The sequence below is a fragment of the Gavialis gangeticus genome, unplaced genomic scaffold (assembly GCF_001723915.1).
Source record: "Gavialis gangeticus isolate Ggan-Ray unplaced genomic scaffold, GavGan_comp1, whole genome shotgun sequence".
In the NCBI taxonomy this organism is placed as follows: domain Eukaryota; kingdom Metazoa; phylum Chordata; order Crocodylia; family Gavialidae; genus Gavialis; species Gavialis gangeticus.
The window spans coordinates 113,156,109-113,178,924 of record NW_017729031.1 but is presented as its reverse complement, the minus strand read 5'-3'; the positions used below and the strand labels follow the sequence as shown (position 1 = coordinate 113,178,924).

At 44.6% G+C, this 22,816-nt stretch overlaps 1 protein-coding gene across 7 annotated transcripts in view; it reads right to left on the bottom strand.

The window, feature by feature from the left end:
• Positions 1-758: 758 nt before the first annotated feature.
• Positions 759-22,816, bottom strand: part of TANC2 (tetratricopeptide repeat, ankyrin repeat and coiled-coil containing 2) — an 848,255-nt gene continuing 826,197 nt past the window's right edge. For 4 of the 7 annotated variants that reach the window (XM_019523590.1, XM_019523594.1, XM_019523595.1 and 1 more), the window contains 7 exons: positions 20,998-21,173; positions 20,164-20,296; positions 19,591-19,620; positions 18,566-18,657; positions 13,916-14,062; positions 10,866-10,966; positions 759-8,694 (listed from right to left, as the gene is read on the bottom strand). In XM_019523590.1, the coding sequence (XP_019379135.1) occupies positions 6,744-8,694; positions 10,866-10,966; positions 13,916-14,062; positions 18,566-18,657; positions 19,591-19,620; positions 20,164-20,296; positions 20,998-21,173 (2,630 nt within the window). In that variant the 3' untranslated portion in view covers positions 759-6,743. The remainder of the gene's footprint in view (positions 8,695-10,865; positions 10,967-13,915; positions 14,063-18,565; positions 18,658-19,590; positions 19,621-20,163; positions 20,297-20,997; positions 21,174-22,816) is intronic. The other 3 variants (XM_019523591.1, XM_019523592.1, XM_019523593.1) reach the window with 3 other exon arrangements.

Genomic DNA, 22,816 nt, shown 5'->3' with positions numbered 1-22,816 from the left:
TCGGATGCAATGCTGGGTGCATGTAAATACAGCATCAAAGTAAAAATCCTACTTTTAGCTCCACTGCCTAGAACAGGGGTAGGCAACCCCTGGCATGGAGGCATTTTGCTTGGCATGTGCACCTTGGGGAAGGGGCAGGGACAGGGACTGCACTGCCACAACAAGGATCAGGTCCCTCACAGGTCCCCTGTTGTCTGCCCCTGGCATGCCAACATCTTACAAGTCAAGGTTGCAGCTGTTTTTGGCACTCTGCTCAAAAATGTTGCCAATCCTTGGCTTAGGATCACAAAGTAGGCTGACAAGCACTGTGGCATTTCAGTGCAGCCCATTACAAGACCACTTGGAAGCCAATATTAGACAAGAATCCCCATTCTGACTGGGGAACATTCCCTCTGGTGTCAGTATTGGGTTATTTATCCACGATGCACCATGCTGGCTGGGGCCTTCTCTCTGCAGGAGCAGGAGAATGGATACAGTATGTTGGTGGTGGCCTGCGTTCCTCAGGGGAGCCGCTCTGATGGAGCAAAACCACCTTTACTAGGTGCCATCTGGGGTAGTGGAAAACTCACTGTTGAAGCAGCCTCTGGCTCTATTCTTCTGCTCCCAGTTTGCCCCATTCACTAATACAGCACATCTAGTCACTTGTATGCACCAGCCTGCTAACAGTTTATTTTAATCCCTGTACAGCTGCGCCATGAAACCAATGCACGCTCCTTAATTTCAGGCTGCAACATGAGGAAAATAGTAAGCATACTCTGTTTCCAAGTGTTAACCATTTATAAATAAGTACATTTTTTTTCATACATACAGTTCATTGTACAGATTACAATCTGTATACATTGGGGAAATGCATTCATTTGAACTTTTCACATCTATCTCACAGCTCACATGTACAGACAAGAAAACTCTGCTCAAGCAAATACAGCAAAGGAAAAAATAGTTTTTCTTTCCTTATACATGAGAGGCTGAGGGCCTCAGCTGAGTGCAGGGTCGCCTTGCCCACTGCACAATATCACAACTGTGTGGTGTTCAATATATCAGTAGAGAGAACAGAACATGCATTGAATAATATACTGTACAGAGAAAGTCCTTTACATCAGAATTATAGAAAAGCTAAAGGAAAATTAAGTGTCTTAAAGATCTTCCCAGCAAGTGTCTTGAAGGATGGCAAATAGTACAAATCACCAAAGTGTATAGACTATACATATTTGTACTAAGTCAGATCTTCTCGGAAGTGAAGACAGAACAGAGACGAAATGCTGTAAATACTGTGGAAAAGAAAATGAGAGACAGAAATGACACCTTTGCTGCTGGAAGAGTCCACGCTGGAGTCTCTACGTTACTGGTATCTTGACAAAATGAACCTATGCACACAGTGTTGCTGTTAGTTTATCTCTAAACATTACTAATGGTGTCTGTTATATCAGTGCAGAGCAAGGCAGACTGCAGCTAAAGTGATCTAACTTTACCAGCCTGAGGCTTTCCCACCCACCAGAAACAAGACTCCATGTGTTAGCAGTTATTGGAGGACAGGCCTAGTACTCTCCTTCCTTTGGACTGATCCATATGTACGAAAGACCAGTGACAAGCCCCTTTTCACAGTAGCCCTCCATTTTAATGACTACAGGAACCAGGATGCAGAAATGTCAGACTGGAACTGACCGCTTCCTGCTAAGTAGCATGACAGCAGTTAAGTGGTTGCTAGAAAATTAGGAGGGAAGGATACTGAGTATTTATTTGGCTCCATTCACTTTAATGGTGACAATTGCGTTTGCTTTGTTTTCTCATGGGGATCTGTTGTGTATCAGGAAAGGTTCCAGTGCAATCCAGCTGTTGTCAGGAGTTGGACACAAACGAATCTTGCTAAATTATTGAGCCCTTTGTGGTTTGTATTAGAAAAAGTTTGATTGAATGAAAGTCCAGCAATTGTTCAAGTAACCCTGAAAAAGCAGATCAACCTTTGCCATTGTGCTTGTGTCCAAATGCATCCCCACCAAACTTTCCATTACTGAGTAAAGGCATTTAACTCTGGAGGTCTCTGTGACATGTCACAGGAGGTACAGTAGCTCTTTCCCTAAGCCCTTGTTTAAATACCATTAATCTTGGTAGATGAATTGTCTGGAACTCTCAAAAGAAAAAAAAAAGATGCAACAACCAAATAGCTTGTGACAGATCAGCAAGGACCTACCTCAGCGTTTAAGGTGAAAAACTAGCAGGCACTCAGGCTTGCTTTGTTCTCTACATAAGGCATAGCTGGCACTTCGGTTTTAGCTAGACTTCTTCTGGGTAACCCTGAATTGACAATAGTCTTTGCACTAGGGAACTGAATTACTGGGAATTTAGCAGCCATCCTGGCAAGGACCTAATCCAAACTATGGCTTAGGTATGCATCATATGTACAAAAAAAGCATTTCCACCAGCCAAGCAAGTTGCTTTACAGCCATTTTAAAGGGGGAAAAATCTGCTCTTCAAACTAAACCATCGGAACTTACCGTGAGCTTGATTCCAAAGGCCTTGGTCAGTCAGTAGCTGGCACAGCCTTCATCGCCTACACAAGAGCATTGATTTGAATCCAGCAACAAAAGGAAACAGGTTGCCAAGCTCTCTGCTCCCTTGCCCCCAGCTCTATAGAACACTTCCATCTCCTAAGCACCTAGATGAGCTGACAACTGGCTCTCAAGCCCTTTGATGCCACCCTGAAACCAGCAGCTAAGGATTTGGAGAGACAGACACATATAGCTACTGCCCTCTCTCCTGAGGCCTTTCCAGCCTGCAAAGCAAAAAAAAAACCAACATCTGGGAAATGTGCTCAACAGGAACTTGACAAGCACCCAATTCCCAAAACTGGGACTTCAGCTCTATAGTGACTCATCACTACAATAGAAAGGCTCTCAGAGCAACTTTTTGCAGAGTCCGAGAGCCATCTAGTGGCTGGTTTGGTCAAACACGAGCATTTGCTTAGGCATAGCCAACAGAATACATTCCAAGGAACAAATTCCTACGGTCTTAAGGTATCAAGAAGCTGTTTTATTTGGTGCACCTACAAGCTAGCAGTGTGGGGATTCTCAAACTACCTGACTCCAGCTAGGGTGCTGACTGGGGATGATGCTGGTAGTCTCAATTACTCCAACAGGAAAAAGGTACAGTATCTCTGAATCACTCAACACTGTACCTGGCAAATCTGACTGCCAGATGGGCTACTGCACACTGTCCTACTACACTTTCCTGAGTGGACAAGTTCATGAGATTTGCAGCTAAGATGAAGGGGTGAAGGGACAGTAAGCAAAATTACAGTCTTGTGCTCTACTGAGTTGTGGTTGGATAGTGTACTTTACAATCAGGACCATATACAACAGAAAATACAAAATAATCTCCATTTTGCCCATGCCAAATTCCAATCAGGACTTCGAATGACACACAATATTTGATTTTCAAGTGAGAAGTATGTTCCTTACTGATCCAGTTACTAAAGCAACAATTATGTTTCAGCTGTCCCTAAGAAAATTGCTGGGGAAGCGCTTTAAAAAAATCACGGTAAATATTTTTGTATTTAAAAATTACTCAATCTTTTGATGCTTATATACAACTGTGAGTTCTTGTGCTATAAATGTTATGATTCATTGCTTCATTTCTTTTCTTTTTTCTTTTTTTTTTGAAAAATACACTAAGAGACAAGAGCTGTTCTGCTATTTTCTAATGAAGACACTACTCACGCTTAAATATCCAGTATTTATCATAGTAACAAATTCAAACAGTAAAGTGCACCCATTTACAGAAAGAACAGATGGTAAACCATTAGTGCAAGAATTCTGTGAAAATGTAACACATGGTGTTGTGAAAAAACCCTGCACACTGCAGTATTTAAGCCTTGTTTCATTTTTGTATTTGTGTTAAAGTGTGAGCTGTTTTTTGTTTTGTTTTGTTTTCCCTTACATCTTCATAAACCCAAAGTTGTACATGTAAGTGCTTCTTAGGGGACATTTCTAAAGTACAGTACTGGAATCACACGGCAGTGAATAGCGAAGCAAAGCACAGTCAGAGTTATTACAATGGCATTCTCTTCAACAAGGATCATTCCATTTGGATTCTCTGATAACAAGAAAATTGGAGATGACTGGCTTATGGCAGTAGCACATCTTGTTTACGGTAATAAAAAAAGGGAATGGGCTGGATTTGGTTACTTTGTCCTTTCAAAAGAAACTACCAAAGATAGAAAGCCACTCATTTGCTCAGGAAAGCTGAGGGAAAGAAGGCCTGGAACAAAAACATGACGCTATTCAAAAAAACCCATTAATATACAAGTTCTAGCTAACGAGGTGCACGGTATGCAGATTAAAATAATCAGTTATTCCTTATAAGGCAGAGCACACTTCTTAAAAAAGAGAGGAACAAAAAAGTCAACATCCCTTTCAAAGAGGAATAGTGCATGCACATTCCTATTTCCTCATGGCCTCATACAAACAGGCTGGGAAGGAGGCATAAGTATCTGGGGAGGCTCCCAGTTTTATAACCTGCTTTACAGATCCCTGTAATAAAGCAAAGGGTAAGAATTGTGTTGTACCTTCATACCCCCTTGGGAAAGAAAAAAAACCCAAACCCCAATACAAATACTGGCTTGGACAAATAGAAAATAGACCCATAAATATCTTGAATTAAAGAAACTTAATAATCCCCAAACAACGCAGAGGCAAAAAAACCAAGAGTACTTTCAGTCTGTCTGTGGGACACGAGTCTGACCTGTCCTGAGGCCTATGTGTCTCCATTTGGTCTAAGCAAAATAAGTAAGCAAATTACAACAAACTGTGCTGATCCGCTTCACAGCTTCACGCAAACAAAAAAGCTAATCAGAGCCAGAGTTTGCTGAGTGATTCAGGGCCAGATCCCTGCCTGGCATAAATCAGGGCAGCTGCACAGAAATCACAATATAGACGTGCCAATTGACTCTAATGTTGGATTGGCCCTTATTTTGGTTCAATGAGTCCTTCCTTCAATGACAGGTTCACATAGCCCTTTGGAAACAGAAACACATTTAACTTCTCTCCCTCGGAGTCACTTCCCATTCTGTTTTTAAGAGTTGACATGAACTAGCTTCAGTGTTAGGTAGCAGGCACTATTTTGCTTTAAAACAAGTTACAGTAACAAACTTCTTTTCCACTCACCTGGCTGTTTGCTCTTAGTCACTGAAAAGGTGGATTATAAAATGCAACTAACAAGAAACGTAGAACAGGCTCAGAAAGTCTCCTCTATGCAAACAAAACTTCAGAGACTACTTGGAAAGCTCTGTAAACCGGGTTTTGGAAATGTCCCCTGCTTTTTCACACTGCCTCAACACTAGCTGCATCTAATTAAAGAAAAGAAAAAAAAGATATACCCCAAAACAAATTTCCTGAAATAGATCACATAAATTAATTATAAATATCTCTCTTTTAACTACAGGTCCTTAAAGAGCAAAACATTGCCTCTAGCATTTACAGGTATGGATCACAGCAACTGCTTTGCAAAATTCCAGGAACAAATCTGGCAGCTCTAGGAAAACACCCATTTTTATTCCTTCTTCCCTTTGAGGAGTGCAGCCCCTCACTACAGCACACAGATTCCAAAGAGCAGGTGCAAACAGAAAGGAAATGGCATGGCAAGGCTGTGTTTTCAGAAGGACTTCACTGATGTGACTCCTTGGCCACTTTCTCTCTTGGGAACCATCATGTCGCTTTGGGCATCACGGGCAAAGAAAGACTTAAAATTTCCTTCCTTAATTAAGCTTTTTCCCCCATCCCATTTTTCTTTTGAGCCAAACCAAACTAAACCCAATTCTTAAATTGTCCTGGTGAAAACATGGGGTTGGTGCATATGTGAAGTGCAGTCATCTGCTAACAGTGTGAAGGAAAGGTTGTGGTAATCTCAGCTTATAAAATGCACAAGATGGGTTGAGCCAATTACCTGGGCTGATTAAGATGCATAAAAGGGGCCAAGTTCAATTTCTTCTCAACACATTTTTAAAATGCCTCAGAGTGAATCAGTGCTGTGGCATTTGGGACACAACTGTCAAAGTTGCGCAGCATGTTGTGGTTCCCACCCATGCTGGCAGATTGCATCATTAAAACAAACAAATATAATTCAGATTAAAATTCTATAAACCAGATAAAGCAGGATGGTTATTATGCATAGCTACTTAGTATTAAAACAAATCAAGCCCCACTCTGTGCAGGTAATTAGCTCTTTGTAATTAGCAAGGAGACAACTGGGAAGAGGAACGTACTGGTTGTCTAGGGGAACGCCGGACAATGCACTCTGTAAAGGCTGCCACAAGTCTAGGCCAGTTCCCACTAGAAATTTTCTAATTTCACAAGATCTTATTAAGCAGACAAAAGAGACCAATTTGAATTGAACATGATTGTCTCTTGAAAAGAGCTGGTTACCTCCCACTGTGTAGGGGCTATATTGGGATTAACCTACACCATATACTAAAATATCCTGATTGACAGCTGAAAACTGTGAGGGAACTCAGTTTCAGTTGGGCAAACAATACTGGCTTGTTTGATGTTGGCTTCACAGTCAGCTGGATAACAAAGGGCTTTGAGCACGTGCATGGCTGGCTGATCACCACATAGCAATTACAGGAGAAACTTGGTCATGAAACTATCAAATAGAAATTAAAAAATAATAAGAAGAATACTAATATGCATGAAAATCAAGCCCAGAAGTGTGTGCTGAAAACATAAGGGTCTTACTCCAACAAGTGTCATTTACACGTTAGACTCCACAAACGGTCTCTTTGGTTTGATAGGGGATGTCTGCCCTTGTCTAGAGTCCCTGGAAAGCTGCCTGTACAGGTTGTCCTGGTAGGCCTGTGCAACAGGCAGTGTCCTAGCCACCTTAACATCTGGATACGAGGAGGCTTGACTGACTCTCTCTAAAAGGTCTCCTCGGGACCCATTGGCCAGCATCCCATGGGGGCTGTAATAGTCTTCCTCTAACAAATGGCCATTCTGTGCATTGTTGGTTTTGTTATAAAAGGCAATGTTGCTGATTGAAGAAGGTGGGCTAAATGATTCTGGCTGGGGAAGGTTTCCAGGAGATGTAGGACTAATAACAGTATCCACTGATGACACAGCCCAGGTCCGGTTCTGTTGATGGAGATGTGGGTACTGTTGAGTCCGAGCTGTTTTGTCTATGATTCCCATGAATGGCGTGGTCCTGGAACGGGCTGGCTCACTGGGGTAACCCCCCTGAGTTGGAGAGACTGGTGAAAGCTCATCGCATGATCTGTCATAAGCTGGCTTTAAAGGGATCTCCATTTGCTGAATAGAAGCAGAAGGGCGGAAGTTGGGAGTCAGGTTGGAAGTGGATGAGATGCTATTGCTAGAAGGAGAGAATCTGAGACCAACACTTTGAGAATGAAGCAGTGGTCTTGGAGTTGGTGGGTGAGGCTTTATTTCACTGGGGTTGACTGTAATTGGCCTTCTTATTAGGTGAGAAACCTCTGGAGAACCAAGCTGGCTGGAGGGAAGGGAGGAGCGTTCCAGATCAAGCTTTGAGTGACAGACTGGATAGTAGGAAGCGGACTGACTGCGTCCTATTTGAGGGGTTTGACTATATCTCATCCCACCTCTATATGCTGAGGAAGGCCTCTGTGGAAGATCTTCTTTAGTCAGTCCTCCATGCTGGCAGATTGCGCCTGCACTAAGGCTGGCTTGAACGTGTTGCACTGGCCTGCTATCCCCTACTATTCCACCAATTGAACCCTGGTAGACCAACCTACTTTGCCCAACCCCCATTTCTCCTGGAGTTGACTGGTATTTACTGGCCATAGAATGGGCCACTTGGCCATAAGCACCAGTTGGAATCACAGTACTAGAATGCACTGCAGAGCTTGGCTGGTTGCTTCTGACAATCTGTGCCTTTGCCGGCTGTAGTCTGAGCCCTTGCTGTGGGACTGCGACAGGAAGCTGGGGCATTTGGAAGGACCTCTGCGTCATTTTGGACAGTGGAGACTTTGGTCTACCAGGGAGTTGGCTAACACTAGGTTCTTGCTGGTAACGTACTGGGGAGCCAGACTGTGACCGATAGACACTCATACTTTCTGCAGGAGGGCTGGCATGATACTGGGGACCTCTACGGAGGGGTGAAGGCGGTGGACTTTGATACTGTTTCCCCTGGCCCCCAACAGGAGGTGGGCTGAAGCGGTAGGAAGAGCCCTGATGAGCAGGAGATGTATGTGGTGGACTAGGTCTGTAATGAGAGTTCTGGTGTGTTGGAGACAGAGCAGGAGAAGTGGACTGGTACCCTTGTCTTGTTGGTGAACCCATAGAACTATTAGACCTGAAGTCAAAGACTTGATGAGAACCAAGAGGTGAGCCAGAAATATAGGCTGAATCCCGGTGGGCAGGGGACGCGGGTGGGCTCTGGATGATGGGGAGCCCTTGGCTTGGTCTTGACTCTGTCTGTAAGCCAATGGAAACATTTTCTACATCCTGCTCAAGATACTCCTCTTCAAAGATGTCTTGCACAGAATACAGTTCTTCATGCTGGGCTTCAGGTTCTGGCTCCTCAGGGGGTGGTTGTTGCTGTTGCTGTTGCTGCTGCACCTGTCTGCACTCTTCCTCCACTCTCATCAGCAGCCGCTGGATCTCACGGTTGTTCGGACACAGCTTGATGGCCTCGTTCAGGTCCTCCAGGGCTGCTGAAAACTGCCTGCTTGACAGAGGGACAGAAATGAGAATGAAGTTACTCTGGATTTGGTTGAAGCATTTCTGGGATGCTACAGAGCTCAAGCAGCTTGTCTGTTGTTCTTAGGGAAATGCCTGGGACCACTACAGCTGGCTGCGTTCCTTAAGCTCTGCCTTATGTGTGTCTCCCTTTGGTTTCTTTACCCCAATTGAAGAAAACACAGTTAGCCATTCTGGGGAGGAGGGAACACATAACCAGGACAGCAGGACCCACTCTAGTAATATCCTTTTGGTGGTAGAATGCTTAAAAAATTAATTAATTACTCCTCACAGCACCCACATGAGCTTTGTCAGTACACTGCCCCCACTTTATGGAAGGGGAAACTGAGGTGTAGGTGTTACACAAGAGCCAAGAAACTCACCACTGGTGTCAAGAAGAGCAGGTGAGAACTATTTCAGATTAGCCCAATGGCAAATTTAGCTGCTTCTAACTTGCTCTGAGGCCATGCAGTGGCAGGGACTGGCATTACAACCCAGGGATTTCCATGGCCAATGAATAAGACATGGCTGCCTCTCAGTTTTTGCTTTGGATTGGGCTCATGTCTTCAGAACAGAGGGAACACGGCAGGAGGAGGTCCCAGCATTTGCAAGGCTGCAAGGCCCTTGTGAAGGATACTTGTGACTGACACTGGAAAGGCTAGCCTGTGAGGAGTAGCAGGGTAGGGTACGTGGGGAGGTGGGTTGTCATTTACAGGGACACTGTTTGCTTTTGAACAAAAATGTTATCTATTGTAACATGATTGTGATCTGGTGGTGAATCATCTCCAGATCTGACACATCACTTTTTATAATGCTCCAGTTCACTGCCCTGCCACAAATAAAGAACCCCCCCACCCCTCCCAATACCCCGCAACACTTGTCTATGCTGGGGCAAGACCTGCTCAAAGCTAGGTGTGAACAGGAACAGCAACATGCTCCCCAGATCTAAACTGACCTATGCTGGTGCACTAATAAGGAAGTAAACCAAAAAAGCCATAAGGAGTGCCTGTTTCATTCAAGAAGCAGGAGCATCATGCTGCTTGGATGGGGGACAGAACTAAAATCCACTAGAAAAGGTCTTCTATTTTTAAGTTTCTATAGAAGTGTTGTAAATAATGGAGAGCACAAGCATTAAAGGGAAGCTAGAAAATGTCAGTCTGGTTCAAATTGCAGGACTTGTTTCTGGAATAGAAGGTCACAGGGTTTAACTTCCACATCAAGATTCAAGCTCACTGCCATGCAGTACTAGCTAGGGTAGATACACAGTTAAGCATGTTGTTAGCAGGATGAGAGATTAAACTGTGGTGCCTTCTATTTAGCTACGATGCTTATGCAGGTGGACATTCAAGGTCTTCTGGCTATTGGTGGTTTTCTGTACTGTCATGCAGGACACGCTCAGTTTGTGGCTGGTGTCTTGATCCACTGACTGAGCAGAGACAAAGCATTACGCAATGGCAGTGTGCTCAGCCCCTAAGAAAGTGACTCTAAAGCAAGACTTCTTACCAGTTCAGGAATGGCATTGATAGGTTCTGAAGACAATCTCAGCTCATCTCCCTGGGTCCTGGGAGATTAAGAAGGGAATCCCTAAGGGCTCCATTTGAAGTGCTGAGAGCCCAGCATTCCAGCTCTCTAAAAAAAGTCATTCTAGGGCTCAGCTCTGACCATGAGCTATTGCTGAAAGCAAGATGGCAGGCATTCATCTGCAGTCACTGCACTACTAGGTATAGATTTCTGCCTCACTTTGGGACAGACAGATTTTCTGATTTTTAAGGCCAGAAGGGACCACTGTGATCACTTTCTCTGTCCTCCTGCAGCACACAGGCCGCAGGACTTATATTAATTAATTCTTGCATCAAGTCCAATAGCTGCCGTTGAACAAGATCTTGTAGAAGAACATCCAATCCTGATTTTCAGGTCCTGAGTACATTCAAACACTTAACTATGATGAGCCTCTCACATTTTTACATTAAAATGTGCTCCATCTGGGTTACAAAATCAGGGAGGTTGTTGATTTGGGTTTTGTTTCTTAACAGCTGCCCTAATGAATGTCCCTTTGTGATATGTTCTTACATATCTAGTTTTGCATGGTGAATGCCTACACCGAGGTGCCCAGACTTGCCAAGAATAGCCCCTCTCACTTTTCTCTCTCTCTCTCCTCACCTGCTGCTGCGTTTGGCCCTTGCTCTTGCATAGTAAGCTTCATAAGATTTCGGTTTCAGCTCCAGTGCTTTAGTGGCAAATTCCTCCGCCATTCCAAAATCCTGTCATTACAATAGGTGTGTAGATAAGTAATTGAATATATATATATATATATAAAAAATGATATAAAATATATATACAACTTGGGAATAAAACAAAATTATATGGACATTGTTTTTGCATGTATAATTGGAAAACCTGATGGCACTTGGTATTCTGAACATGGATCAGACACCCCTGATAGCCAGAGCTATAATGGTATCTGGAGATTCAAAGCGCTTTCACAATGTTAGACACTGTACAGTAGACATTTACTCTCTTTTCACACCTCTTGGGTCTCAGGTAAGTGCATGCAGCCCCTTTTAAGTGGCCTAGCTCCTTCAGTGAACAGTCTCATGGAAGCTGGAATGGAACCTCATGGAGTATTTTTCCATAGTTGAAACCACTAGGAGACCCTTTCCCACTTCCTTTTCCTCTCTGGCACATGCTCAAACACTTGAAAGGGGAACTGCACCAGACTTCTTTTGAAGGAAAGGAATATTGTCTGTGTAGCCAGGTGCAGGAATATATCGTCTACACTCCACTCCACAGTGAATTTTATCTCACTGCCCTCTTTTCTGCTCCTGTCTCCTGCGTTTGGAGACTATTTAGAAGATGCTCGTTTGGGAATGCACAGAGGGGGATAAAATGGAACACAGGCCAGTTACAACACTTGTGTGCCATGGCTAGGAATGCAACATCATCTGGCATTGTGCAATTCTTCCCTACAACAATTCCTCCTCCTTGTCTTCCTACTGCGTTTGAGCCTTACCACAGAGCTCATCTGAGCTCTTCATAAGAAGCCTGCTTCCTGGTGGGTTAGCTTTAGTATGGAGACTGAATGTCTGTCCCACGGGGCCATGGCTTTGAGCTAAAAATCTAAAACATTCTAGGCTACAGCACTAAATGAAGTTACATTGTGATTAAAAAGTAAGTGAGGCAAGCTCTGCTGTGGTAGAAATGGGCTTTGTTACTGCCCCTGCGTTGTGGTTTCTAGCAAGTATTACTTGGAAAAGTAATTACTTGGTGTTACATACAGTGCCTTTGGAAAGCAAAGGACTTCTATGAAACAAAACTATATGTGTATTATTTGACAATTAATACACAGTTCCCAGACCTTGGGTCTGGCTTTTATTTCCACTGTATGCGGTCCATGCAACACCAATTAATTAGCCATTCCAAGTCAAGGCATTTGAATCTCATGAAAACAAAATCCCTAGAACAGGAGGTCTCTGCAGAAAGCTTCCCCTTGTGGGTTTAGCTTCAGTTCTATTTGCAGACACTTGCCATATCCCACTAACTCTACAGTTTGATAGAAATTTGTATTGAGTATATCAGAGTCAAATTATTAAACAGATTTTTGCATCCAAATATATGGAGGGGAAAAAAACCTATTAACAATGAGGTGCAGGGACTGATTTTAATTAGTCCCTGCAATTCCAGTCATGCATCTGTTGTCTATGACAATGGTGCTCAAATCATTTTGCCTAGCAGGCTGGAAGGGCAGTGCCTGATCTGACTGTGGGCTGGATGGTTGTTTTGATCCAGCGCCTAGAGCCAGCACAGCAGCCACCATCCAGCCAATGGGAGTGGGGGGCAGCCCAGCCCCACAGTGGGGGATGGGAGCTTCACTTAGCCCTGCAGGAGTGGGGAGGGAGGGAAGAGAGGGAGGGAACGCAGGGCAGGATGAGACCTGGTGTTCCCCTATGTGGGTAGTAAGGGGGCATGACCTGACCCCATGGTGGGAAGAGATTATGGTCCAGCCTCATGGCGGGGCGGGGAGGGAAGATGGCATGACCTGGCCCCATGAGGGGAAAAAAGGGGTTGTGGCCCAGCCCCAACCCAGCCCTACAGGGGGAAGGGGGCACAGCCTGGCTCCGACCAGGCATGCAGGGTTTAGGGTTTGGGAATTTGGCAGGGGGGAGGGTGGCTGTATTAATGGCCATTGCTCCCCCACCACCAAATTTCCTGACCCATGGGGAACCCCACAGGACAGATGCAATGGCTCCACTGGCCACTTTTGGCCTGCAGGCCAGAGGTTGAGCACCCCTGATCTATGACACTGAACTGGTGATGCAGCCCAGGGGTTAGATGACTTTGTGACTAAGTCATGGGTGCAAAAAACTGTAAAAGCAAATACATGCCCCTGCCATCTCGGGCCAAGAAAGGCAGTCCCAGCTAAAGCTAAGCTAAAAATCTGTCTTAACGTGCAAGCTTAGCAGAAAGTTTACAGACAAGCTAAGCTTTTAGTTGCGTTTTCTGCCTGTTATGTTATTTGCGAGCTGGCATTAAGGTTTTATTTGCCTCCTTCATAGCTGAAAGAAATGAAGGCATCATAAAGTCCTCTCCCTCCCATTATAACCTGGCCCAGCACAGAGATTGAATGAAGACTTTCATTTCTCATGTGAAAGGAGGGGGATGTGACATTTAGCTCTTCTGGAGGTACAGAAACACTGCAGAAGATTATCCCTAGACACAGCTAAATTAGTGCAGGGAGGAGGACAGGGATATGACAGTTCTGGGAGGAGGCAGAGCATGTGTGGGGGAGTCTCAGGATGAGTCACTGCCCTGTGGAAGTGAAAGCTCCCTAAACATATGCTCCTTGCTTTTAAATTCAGTCGTATGCAAGTGATCACACCTCCTAGCTCCTCCTCTCATCACTGCCCTAGAAAGTAGAAAAATGCACTACAAAAACTCTACCCCAAATTCATATCATCATCAGAAGGGAGTAATAAAAAATTCAGAATGCTATAAATATAGCTATGAATTTTTAATTGTTTGAAATGAATATTAAATCATGACTTTATTTCTTCCGAATTATAAATGTCAGTGCTCTGTGAAGGACAACCAGGTTACAAAGAGGAGACATTTCAGAGGCCATAGCAGAACTACGGGTAAGACACGCTTTATTTTGCGCAGGCAGGAAGCTAGCAGATTGCTTGGAAAGACCTCAAAGGGCGCGTGCAACTTACATTCATTTTCCTTCGACATCGGGAGAGGTTAAGGAGGAGTGACACTTTCAGCTCACGAAATGTTTTCAGGTCTTCTCCAAACCCTTCTCTGGGGAACTTTTTCAGGGCATACTGGTAGCGCTGGGCAGCTTCTTTCACTTTACCTTTCTGATGGAAGGAGAACATGTCAGAGTACACCACTGTGTTGATTTAAGAGCTGCAGCTGCTTGCTAACCGCAGCAAAACAATTTATTAATAAAATGAGTGTTCTGTGTGGTTAAGGTGCTGTTCCTTCACAGCTCATCTCCTTTTCAGAAAGAACAGCTTGAACATTTGATCAAGGGAAGAATTTCTGAAACTCAGATGCATCCTGCAAGAACAACTCTCCCAAGTTCACACAGGGTCCCCAAGTTCTTCACGACGGTAGAAAACAGCAGAAGCTTGGTAGCAACAGAAGTCAACTTACAGTTATCCCTGCTTTCTTGAATCTAGTTGCCACTGCACATTCCCTACAGCATGACACCCTAGGCGGCACTCCCGCAGTTCTACAAATGTCTGAACATCTATTCTTACTTTGTCTTGAAAGCAAACTTGTATCGATCGCCTATACTGATGGTGACTCTTACCAAATTCCAGGTTTTTGTGATGTAAGCAGTTTCCCTCTTCGAAAAAGTTTTTTTTGGAACTCTTGGAAGTTAGCTTTCTTTAGTACATGAAGTATCATGGTCTTTCGGGAGGTGATACCACAGAGATAAGTTAGGAACACTTCCCAAACAGTATTGTTACACAAAGCGGAAAACTGTAGCATGTCTGCAGACTGCTGTCACACCCTGCTTGCCTGCCAACAACAATGTGGTAACTTGTTCATACTACAAGCTCAATAACAAACACCCCAATTAAACTGAATAGTTTTGAGGGGATCCCACACAAGACAGGGTTACAATGTGGACGGCTGCAATTTATCTGGTGGATGGCTGCTTTTTAACATATTTATTAATGACTTGGATGAAGGGGTGGAATGCTCTATGATTAAGTTTGCGGATGATACCAAGCTGTGGAGAGATGCAGGCACACCAGAGGGTAGGGCCAAGATCCATGGTGACCTAGACAGACTGGTTCTATGGGTTGATCAGAATTAGATGAGGTTCAACAGGGAAAAGTGCCGGCTCCATCTGGGAGGGATGAAGGACCTTCACCATAACTATAGGATAGGCGGCATCCCATTGGCTGGCACAGTATCTGAATGGGACCTGGGGGGTCACAATCGACCAGAAGACGAATATGAGCCAACAGTGCAATGAAGCCACCAGTAGGGCAAATAGGACTCTGGAGTGCATTAGCCCATGTGTTACCAACAGGTCCAAGGAGGTGCTTCTCCCTCTCTACCTAGCATTGGTTATGCCACAGCTGGAGTACTGCACCCAGTTTTAGGCCCTGCACTTCAAGAAGGATGTGGATAAGCTTGAGAGAGTGCAGGGAAGGGGAACCCGCATGATCAGGGGCCTGGAGGATAGGCCATATGAAGAGAGACTCTGGGAACTGAGCTTGTTCAGTCTGGGTAAGAGGAGGCTGCAAGGAGATTTGACAGCCACCTACAAATGTGTTAGGGGGGAGCACCAAGATCTGGAGGTGCAACTCTTCAGGAAGGCACCCCTTGGGAGGATGAGGACCGGTGAACACAAACTAACAGAGGGAAGAGTTAGACTAGACATAAGGATGAACGTCTTATCTGTAAGGGTAACTAGAACCTGGAACACACTCCCAGCAGAGGTGGTGCGGTCGCCATCCTTGGAGGTGTTCAAGAGCAGGCTCGATAAACACCTTGTTGAGCTAGTTTGAACTCATTAACCTCCTGCCTATGGCAGGGGACTGGACTTGATGATCTCCAAGTCCCTTCCAGTCCATTGATTTTATGATTCAGATCTGTGGATCAAAAGGTGACAGGATATAGAAACAAAGGTCTTTCCTCAAACGAGTCTGGTAAAGAACACATTCTGCTGTGTTCTGTTTCCCTTTCCAGGCTTGTCTGCATCACGGTGGTGGTTGCTCTGGCTAGGATGGGCTTGAGCAGGCCCAGCTCACTCATGCCTGTAGGCATGTACAGGACTCAGAAGTGTCCTGCTGAAGCTGGTCTAGGGTCATCTTGGTGGCTTCTTTCAAGCACTCCCCAGACCAAGGTCTTAAAAACAGCTATAGAGGGAGGCCCTGAACAGTCTTCATTGCTTGGGCATGGGTAGGTGGGGTATACACTCAGCTGCTGCTGCTGCAAAGTAAACAAAACCTCCAAACAGCATGCTGATCAGCCAAGCAATGGCAAGCTGTAACAGGGAGCCAGAGGGCTCCTGTTACTTAAAGGGAGAAGTAGCAGCAGGATGGTCCCCAGGTTGTGGGGAATACTGCTCCTGAAGGACTGGCTGTCAGAGAATAGGGAGCCAGAGACTCATAGGCTGAGAGGACCTATTGCTTGGGTTCCTTACCCAGCAAAAGGACAATAGGGCAAAGCCCTGCTGAAACAACAAAGACACTGCTATGGCAGCTAGGGTAGCAACAGTAAGCTGCCCATTAGAGTGGAAGAGAGGCAGCTGTGCCAGGGCTAGCAAATCACCTGACTGAATGGGGACAGGGCTTGAGAGACATAAACCAAGGGCCTGAGCCAGAACAGTCTGGCCCTGCAAGCAGCAGAAAGAGAGGCTCCTGAGCCAGATGGCTACAAGGGAGGAACTGCTTGGCACCTGAGCTGCCCTGGAGACTGCAGGTAAGATGCTTACAGGTTGCAGGGAGTAGGGCCCAGTGTGGGGGTATTTTAGTTATAGCCAGTGGGCTTATGTTTTTGTTTAAGCTTTATACCAGCATACCAGTGGTGACTAAAGGGTGATGAGGACACCATAGCTTGAAGGCTACTGGCTAAACAGTTTGCTTGAGGTGACAAATTTGAGGCAGGGAGCTCTAGTGGAACCCCAGCGTTTAGACATGGGTGCAAAGGAGAGGATCTGATTGTTCTGGTCTTTGACTTTCATACAAACAGGGTGGAACAGCCACTTACATACACAGCTTGAATGACAATGAACTGAAATGAGCTATGATCATCCCATGAAAAAGTGTTATCTTGGATACTTCATAGGTACTAAAGTAGAACAACAGGTTTGTAGGTCTGTAGAAATACAGTAAAATAAAAGGCTTTGTTCCAGAAGAAATCAAACATCTGGAGCTCTTAACCCCTAGAATGGCTGCAAGTTAACAGCTTTTAAGTGTCTTAAAGCACTCATTATTCATTTTAAAGCTACACCACTCCAGGGCAGGATTATGTTTGATTTGCCTAATTTTGCTCCTGTTCTATTAAGGTGTGGCCACATCCCGCAGCTATTTCACCAAAGTGGAAGTCCTTCAGCTTCCCAGAATGCAGTGGCCCTTCCCGAGTTGGGCCATGTGGGGACCACTGGTGCCTTGCCCCTTGGCATGGCTGACTGGTGCCTCCTAAGTCTCGGGCAGGCATCTGCAGATGGCGGTGGCGGGGACGGAGCTGGCAGGCACCCGCAGATGGCGGTGGCAGGGATGGCCCTGTCAGGTGGGGCTTTTGCCCCCCCCCCCCACCAGTTGCCTGTGACCCCTGGGCACATTGGGCAAAGTGAGTGTTTCAGCCCCTGGCAGCAGCAGGGCTTCCCACTGCCACCTAGACCAGCTTGCTGCCCTTGCCAGTGCTGGTGTGGGGGGGAGGCAGACAGCTCCCAAGAAAAAAAGAATTGGGCCTCTCCAGAGCCACTGTGCAGCTGAAGGACAATAGGAGCAGGCTTATCACCTTAAGGTGTGACTGCTCTACTAAGCCAAACAACACTAAGACAATTAACACTTGTTCATCTTACAATATAAGGTGTAACAAGGCCCTCTGAGAGCAAGGATAAACCTTGTCATGTTATTGTAGCTTAACTATTTCAAACAAAAATGCAGAAGTCTGACACATGGGCAGCAAATGGAAAGGGGAAAAAAGAGGGAGAGGGGGAAATCGGGACATATACAATTCACAACTATCCAGACCTTAATTATGCAACTTTCAATACCTTTAGACTCAAGTTTCTCAGCTATATCATGTATCCCTGGAAGATGACTACATGTACAGTACCAGCTCTGCATATTTTTTTTTTGCCTCACTTGGAGATGAACAGTGAATCATGATAGTACTTGCAATTTTTTTGTGCAAATGTTCAGGTATTAAAGATCAGGTAAAAATAAGCACATAGTTGCAATGGTGAAATGCCATCTCTTGTGCTGCTGTCATGACATAAAGCCATGCCCTAAGATTCTGAATTCACTACATGGATCGTCTACCACCTTTTCTCTTTCTTGCACAGCAATTACGTTGTTATGTAACAACGGCCCTCCCATGAACTAATGCAATGATATTAGTGCTGAATATCTAATTTGCTGGGGTTCAAGACATTGATCTACCCTCAGCTCAAATCCAGGAATGCAGACATATTTTTACTTTGTTTCAGCTTTGTTTAATCTTTAAAAACCAAAAGGCAAACTGTTTTGCAATGGAAGATATCCTGCAAATATTCCTTGTGGTCAAAGTGTAACTTTTTGTCTTGGATTGAGGGATTACTTTTGCGTAACACCAGTGGGGGAAAAAACAGTACCACACAGAGTAATTCTGAAATTACCCCTTCTCCTCACCTTATAAAACATGTCCCCCTCCTCCATCAGCTTGCTTAACAGGATGATCATGATGTCTGGTTTGGAGGTGGCCATCGCCCATGTTGCTGGACCTGTAGTGTACAGGATGCATGATGGGTAAAAAACTCATACAATGCAAGGGTGGTAGGAAGCTAGGTGGAAAAAATATCCTGGGGTGGGAATTTCTGCTGGAGAGAACAACTTGGTGTGTTCAAGGAGCAGAATGCTCCAGATTAAAGAGCTGGCTATTCATCTTGCATTTCTTAAATTAACACCATCCTCAATACAATGTCTTTCCTTTGTACTCATTTAAAAACAACCAAGTCTTTGAATTTTCAGAGTCATTTCCACAAGAGGGCAGTGCAGGTTGTAGAATCAGCTTTGGGGAAAAGGATTCTGTTTAAAAATGTTTAAAGAGGAAATCAAAGCAGTTACACAGAAAAAAGCATTTCTGACTTAAAATGTATAGAAATTTAACAGCTACTTAAATATTCTGACTAGCGTCTGATTTAAAACTTCGAGAGATTAAATGCTAAAAACAGCAGAAAATTTAATAAACTTGGTGATAGAACAACAAAAAGGCAATATCTTTTTAGGTACAGTCTATGCTGACACAGTCCATTCTAATGCCCTGGTCCCTCAATGACTCCAGACAGCCAGTGCCCTGTACCAGTGCAGTCCTCACTGACTTCAATAAGCGCAGGAATCCACCCAAATGGAGGCAAGTGATGGCTCAAGGCCTAATACAGGTGGGTGGGAGTAACACAAATTTCAGAAGAGTTCATTAGTCTGGGTGAAGAATGAGTCAGTGATACTTTAAAAGTGGATCCAGTGCATTTTTCAGGGTTAGGGTTTTTTTTGAGTTCAAGTTATTCTCTGCAACAGGTGTTAAAAATTATTTTAAGGTGAGGTAAATTAAAAGATTAGGGGTGTAAGGGAATGCATGCAGGCAAAAATCAAACAGGAGAAAGCAAAGCTGACAAAGCCATCAGATCAAGCCTGATGCTGACAGCAGTGAAATATACCTCGTGGGCGACTCGGTAACGTCTGACAACCTTCAAAGAAAGGAGAAAACAAAAAGTTGTAGGAGAGAGGGGAAAAAAATGGATGAAGGTGAAAAAAAAAAAAAGAAAGGAAAAAAGCAGCTGTGAGAGGCAGGCAGCAAAGAAGCCAATGCACCAGCAAAATCCCCTTTCACAGGAAAACATAACGTGAGCAGCTGTGCAGAGCAGCGCAGGTCACGCTAGGATCTGAAAGCATATACAGAGCAAGTGAAAGCAGCAGCTCACAGCAATGTATGAACACAGTACACTTGTAAAACCAGACTAGTAAAGATAGAAAAGCATTACCATAGGAGAGACCTTGCCAAAGAAACAGTTGCTTTATTAACTTTGCTAAATAGTATGGCAGCAAAAAATCACAGTTTAATAAACAGAACATGACAGTTTTGAGTCACTGTGCTGCATTCTGAATTGCAGCAGCAGGCTGGGTTAAGGTTTATATCAAAGCTACATTTACATAGTCTACAAGACCAGACCAACTGCTCAAAAGTCCTGTTACAGTAAACAGCGGAAAGAGGATCTCCCCCTTCTTCCTACCTATCTTTGCTCCTTTCTTCAGAAGAGTGACAACAACAGATGTGTTGCGGCAGCCCACTGCCCTGTCAAGTGGGCGCATCCCACTGTAGTCAACATGCTCAATCATGGCACCATGGTCCACCAGAAATTGAACCTATGGTAAAAAAATTCAGTCAGTCATCTTACACAAGACTAACCAGGGCAGGTGAATGTCTGGAGGGTAGCATCTCATGGCTAGGCACAGAAGTTACACATAAACTGGTATAAGTGATCAGAAACTGATTCAAATCTGTAACACAACAGAAATTCAGTGCACACAAACCACTTTCAAAGTGGCCAAAACTGGTTTAAGATAAGCCTGGATGTATGTAGCATCAGACTTAACAGATTTAGGTTAAACTGGGTTATTGGAGTACTGTCCCAGATCCCCTTCAGATTCAAGTTAACTCACAGTCCTCAAGCATCCCAGAATGCTTTGCACCTCCCTTGCTAATCCTCCTGCTCCCCCCCCCCCAACGCTTGCAAGGGGGGTGGGCTATCCTTGGCCCAAGCTGTCTATTGCAGCTGAGCAGGAAGGTGTACTTTAACACCTCCTGGCTTCTGACCTGGTGCACTTGAGTCATGTCGCTACATTTCCAGAATCAAAAGTGAATGCTTGTTCACTTGCTTATCAATTCACAGCTTAGATTAACCTGTGAAGATTGAATTGATTCAGCATCCAACTTTTTAACTGTCTGTACTTAGTCCATGTGAACATAGCCAGCGTGCTGTGAGTTGTACATTTGCCTACAACTATGTTATGGTTTTTAAGCTGATTTCCTTTTTGCCCTGTTATTTATTCAAAGGGACACTTACCACCTCTGCATCACCATAAAAAGCTGCCAGGTCCAGGGGAGTGCGTCCATTTTTGTCAGCATGGTCTGTGGCAGCTCCATTTTCCACCAGGGAACGCACCACAGAGAGATGGCCTTTTAAACAGGCCCAGCTGAGGGCAGTCAGTCCTTCTTTGTCCATTAAAGAAATGGATGCACCTGGAAGAACATGTGCAAATCTACATAAGAAATTTTTGTTGCATACAGTTGTTACTATTACATAGTAACATGTAGCAACAGCCAGTAGTACTCTACTTTCAGAGTGAGGTATGAATATTAACTACATTATGAAGGTCACCGATTTGACTATTCCTATTGTTCAGATAAAAAAGCCATGCGCTGAGCACTTAGGGCACCTATACACATGCAACAAGGCTGTTCTGATGTGGTGTAATTATAGCACATCAGAGCAGACTCAATTAATCAAGTCTGCTGGTGTGTGGTCTTGTGTATCAGTGTCCCCATGCTGGAAAATGGCAGTCGGGGTGCTTTAACTAAAGCTTGTTTGAGCTTTAGTTAAACTGCCCCTGCCGCCATTTTTCAGCGCGGGAACACTGATACACAAGACGCTTTGGGTGCTTTAATTAGAGTGGTTCATGGAGCCACTCTAATTAAAGTGCTCCCCCCCACTCCCACAGCACGTGTATAAACGCCCCTAAATGACTTGCTCAAGGTCACATAAGGATCCTTTAAAGAGAGTCAGAATAAAAACTCAGGTATCTCAGACTCTAGTCTCCTCCTTACCCTCCAGTCATTTACTTTCTGTCAACTTATCTTATCATCAATATAATTAAAGTGTTTTTAAAAATATCAATAAAATAGAATTCTTGAAAAAGGAAAACCATTATGGACCAAATTCTGAGTAGCTGCGTACAGCAGTGGGAAAATCTGTACAGGGGGATGAAAAGGATGCACTGCAGCTTTAAAGCTGCCTATTGGATGCTGATTGAGCCCAACCACTGATGAAGCGTCTGGAAGCTCTCATGCAACCTCTGCAGCCAAGGGGCCCAGATTCATCTCTAAAAGCACATGCCTAAATGTACCTAAAATTAACACATGCATCACAGTATATGACATTTGGTTCCTATCTTGATTACTTACACGGCAATGCTTGAGCTCAGGAAATTTGCATTCTCCCAGCTACAGAAGTAATAACTGAAGTGAACACAGGGAATGCAGTTCCCTGTTCTCTTATCAAGAGTTGTAGGGAAACAGTGAACCCTGGAATAATATCCTAAAGGTGAATGTAAAGCCAGAACCTAATATGAAAGCGGCAGCACGCTGGCCTAGTCGTTACGCACTAGGGACCAGCCATGCTGCAAAAACAGTGAAGGATACATCTCTGATGCAAGAAGTTCTTATTCTGAATCAGGGAGAGGATTAATGCTTAGCGCCTTATTGTTAAAAGCAGAACATAATAGCTGTTTCTGCAGCATGCTAGTCTAGCAACTTGGGCTAGAAGCACTAAGAATGTATAGCAGTGGTCTTCAACCTTTTTGGGTAGGAGATCACTTTTTTAATTAAAAAGCAACCCAAGATCTACCCTGCGCCACTGCCACTCCCCTCCTTGCACCTTTCTTCCCCCACCCCCGCAGGTCAGTCTGGGTGGGGGGGTAGAATTGAGGCAGAGGGAGAAAAAAAATATTTGGGGGCATTCCCCCTCCCCAGCAGGTAAGTCTGTGGGGGAAGGGAAAGGTCTGTGGGGGGGGGGGGGGACAGGGTGGGGCAGATCAAGGCCCCAGCAGTGAGGAAGGGAGCGGGGCATAGGCAGGAGCAGGGGCTGGAGTGAATGGGGCCCCAGC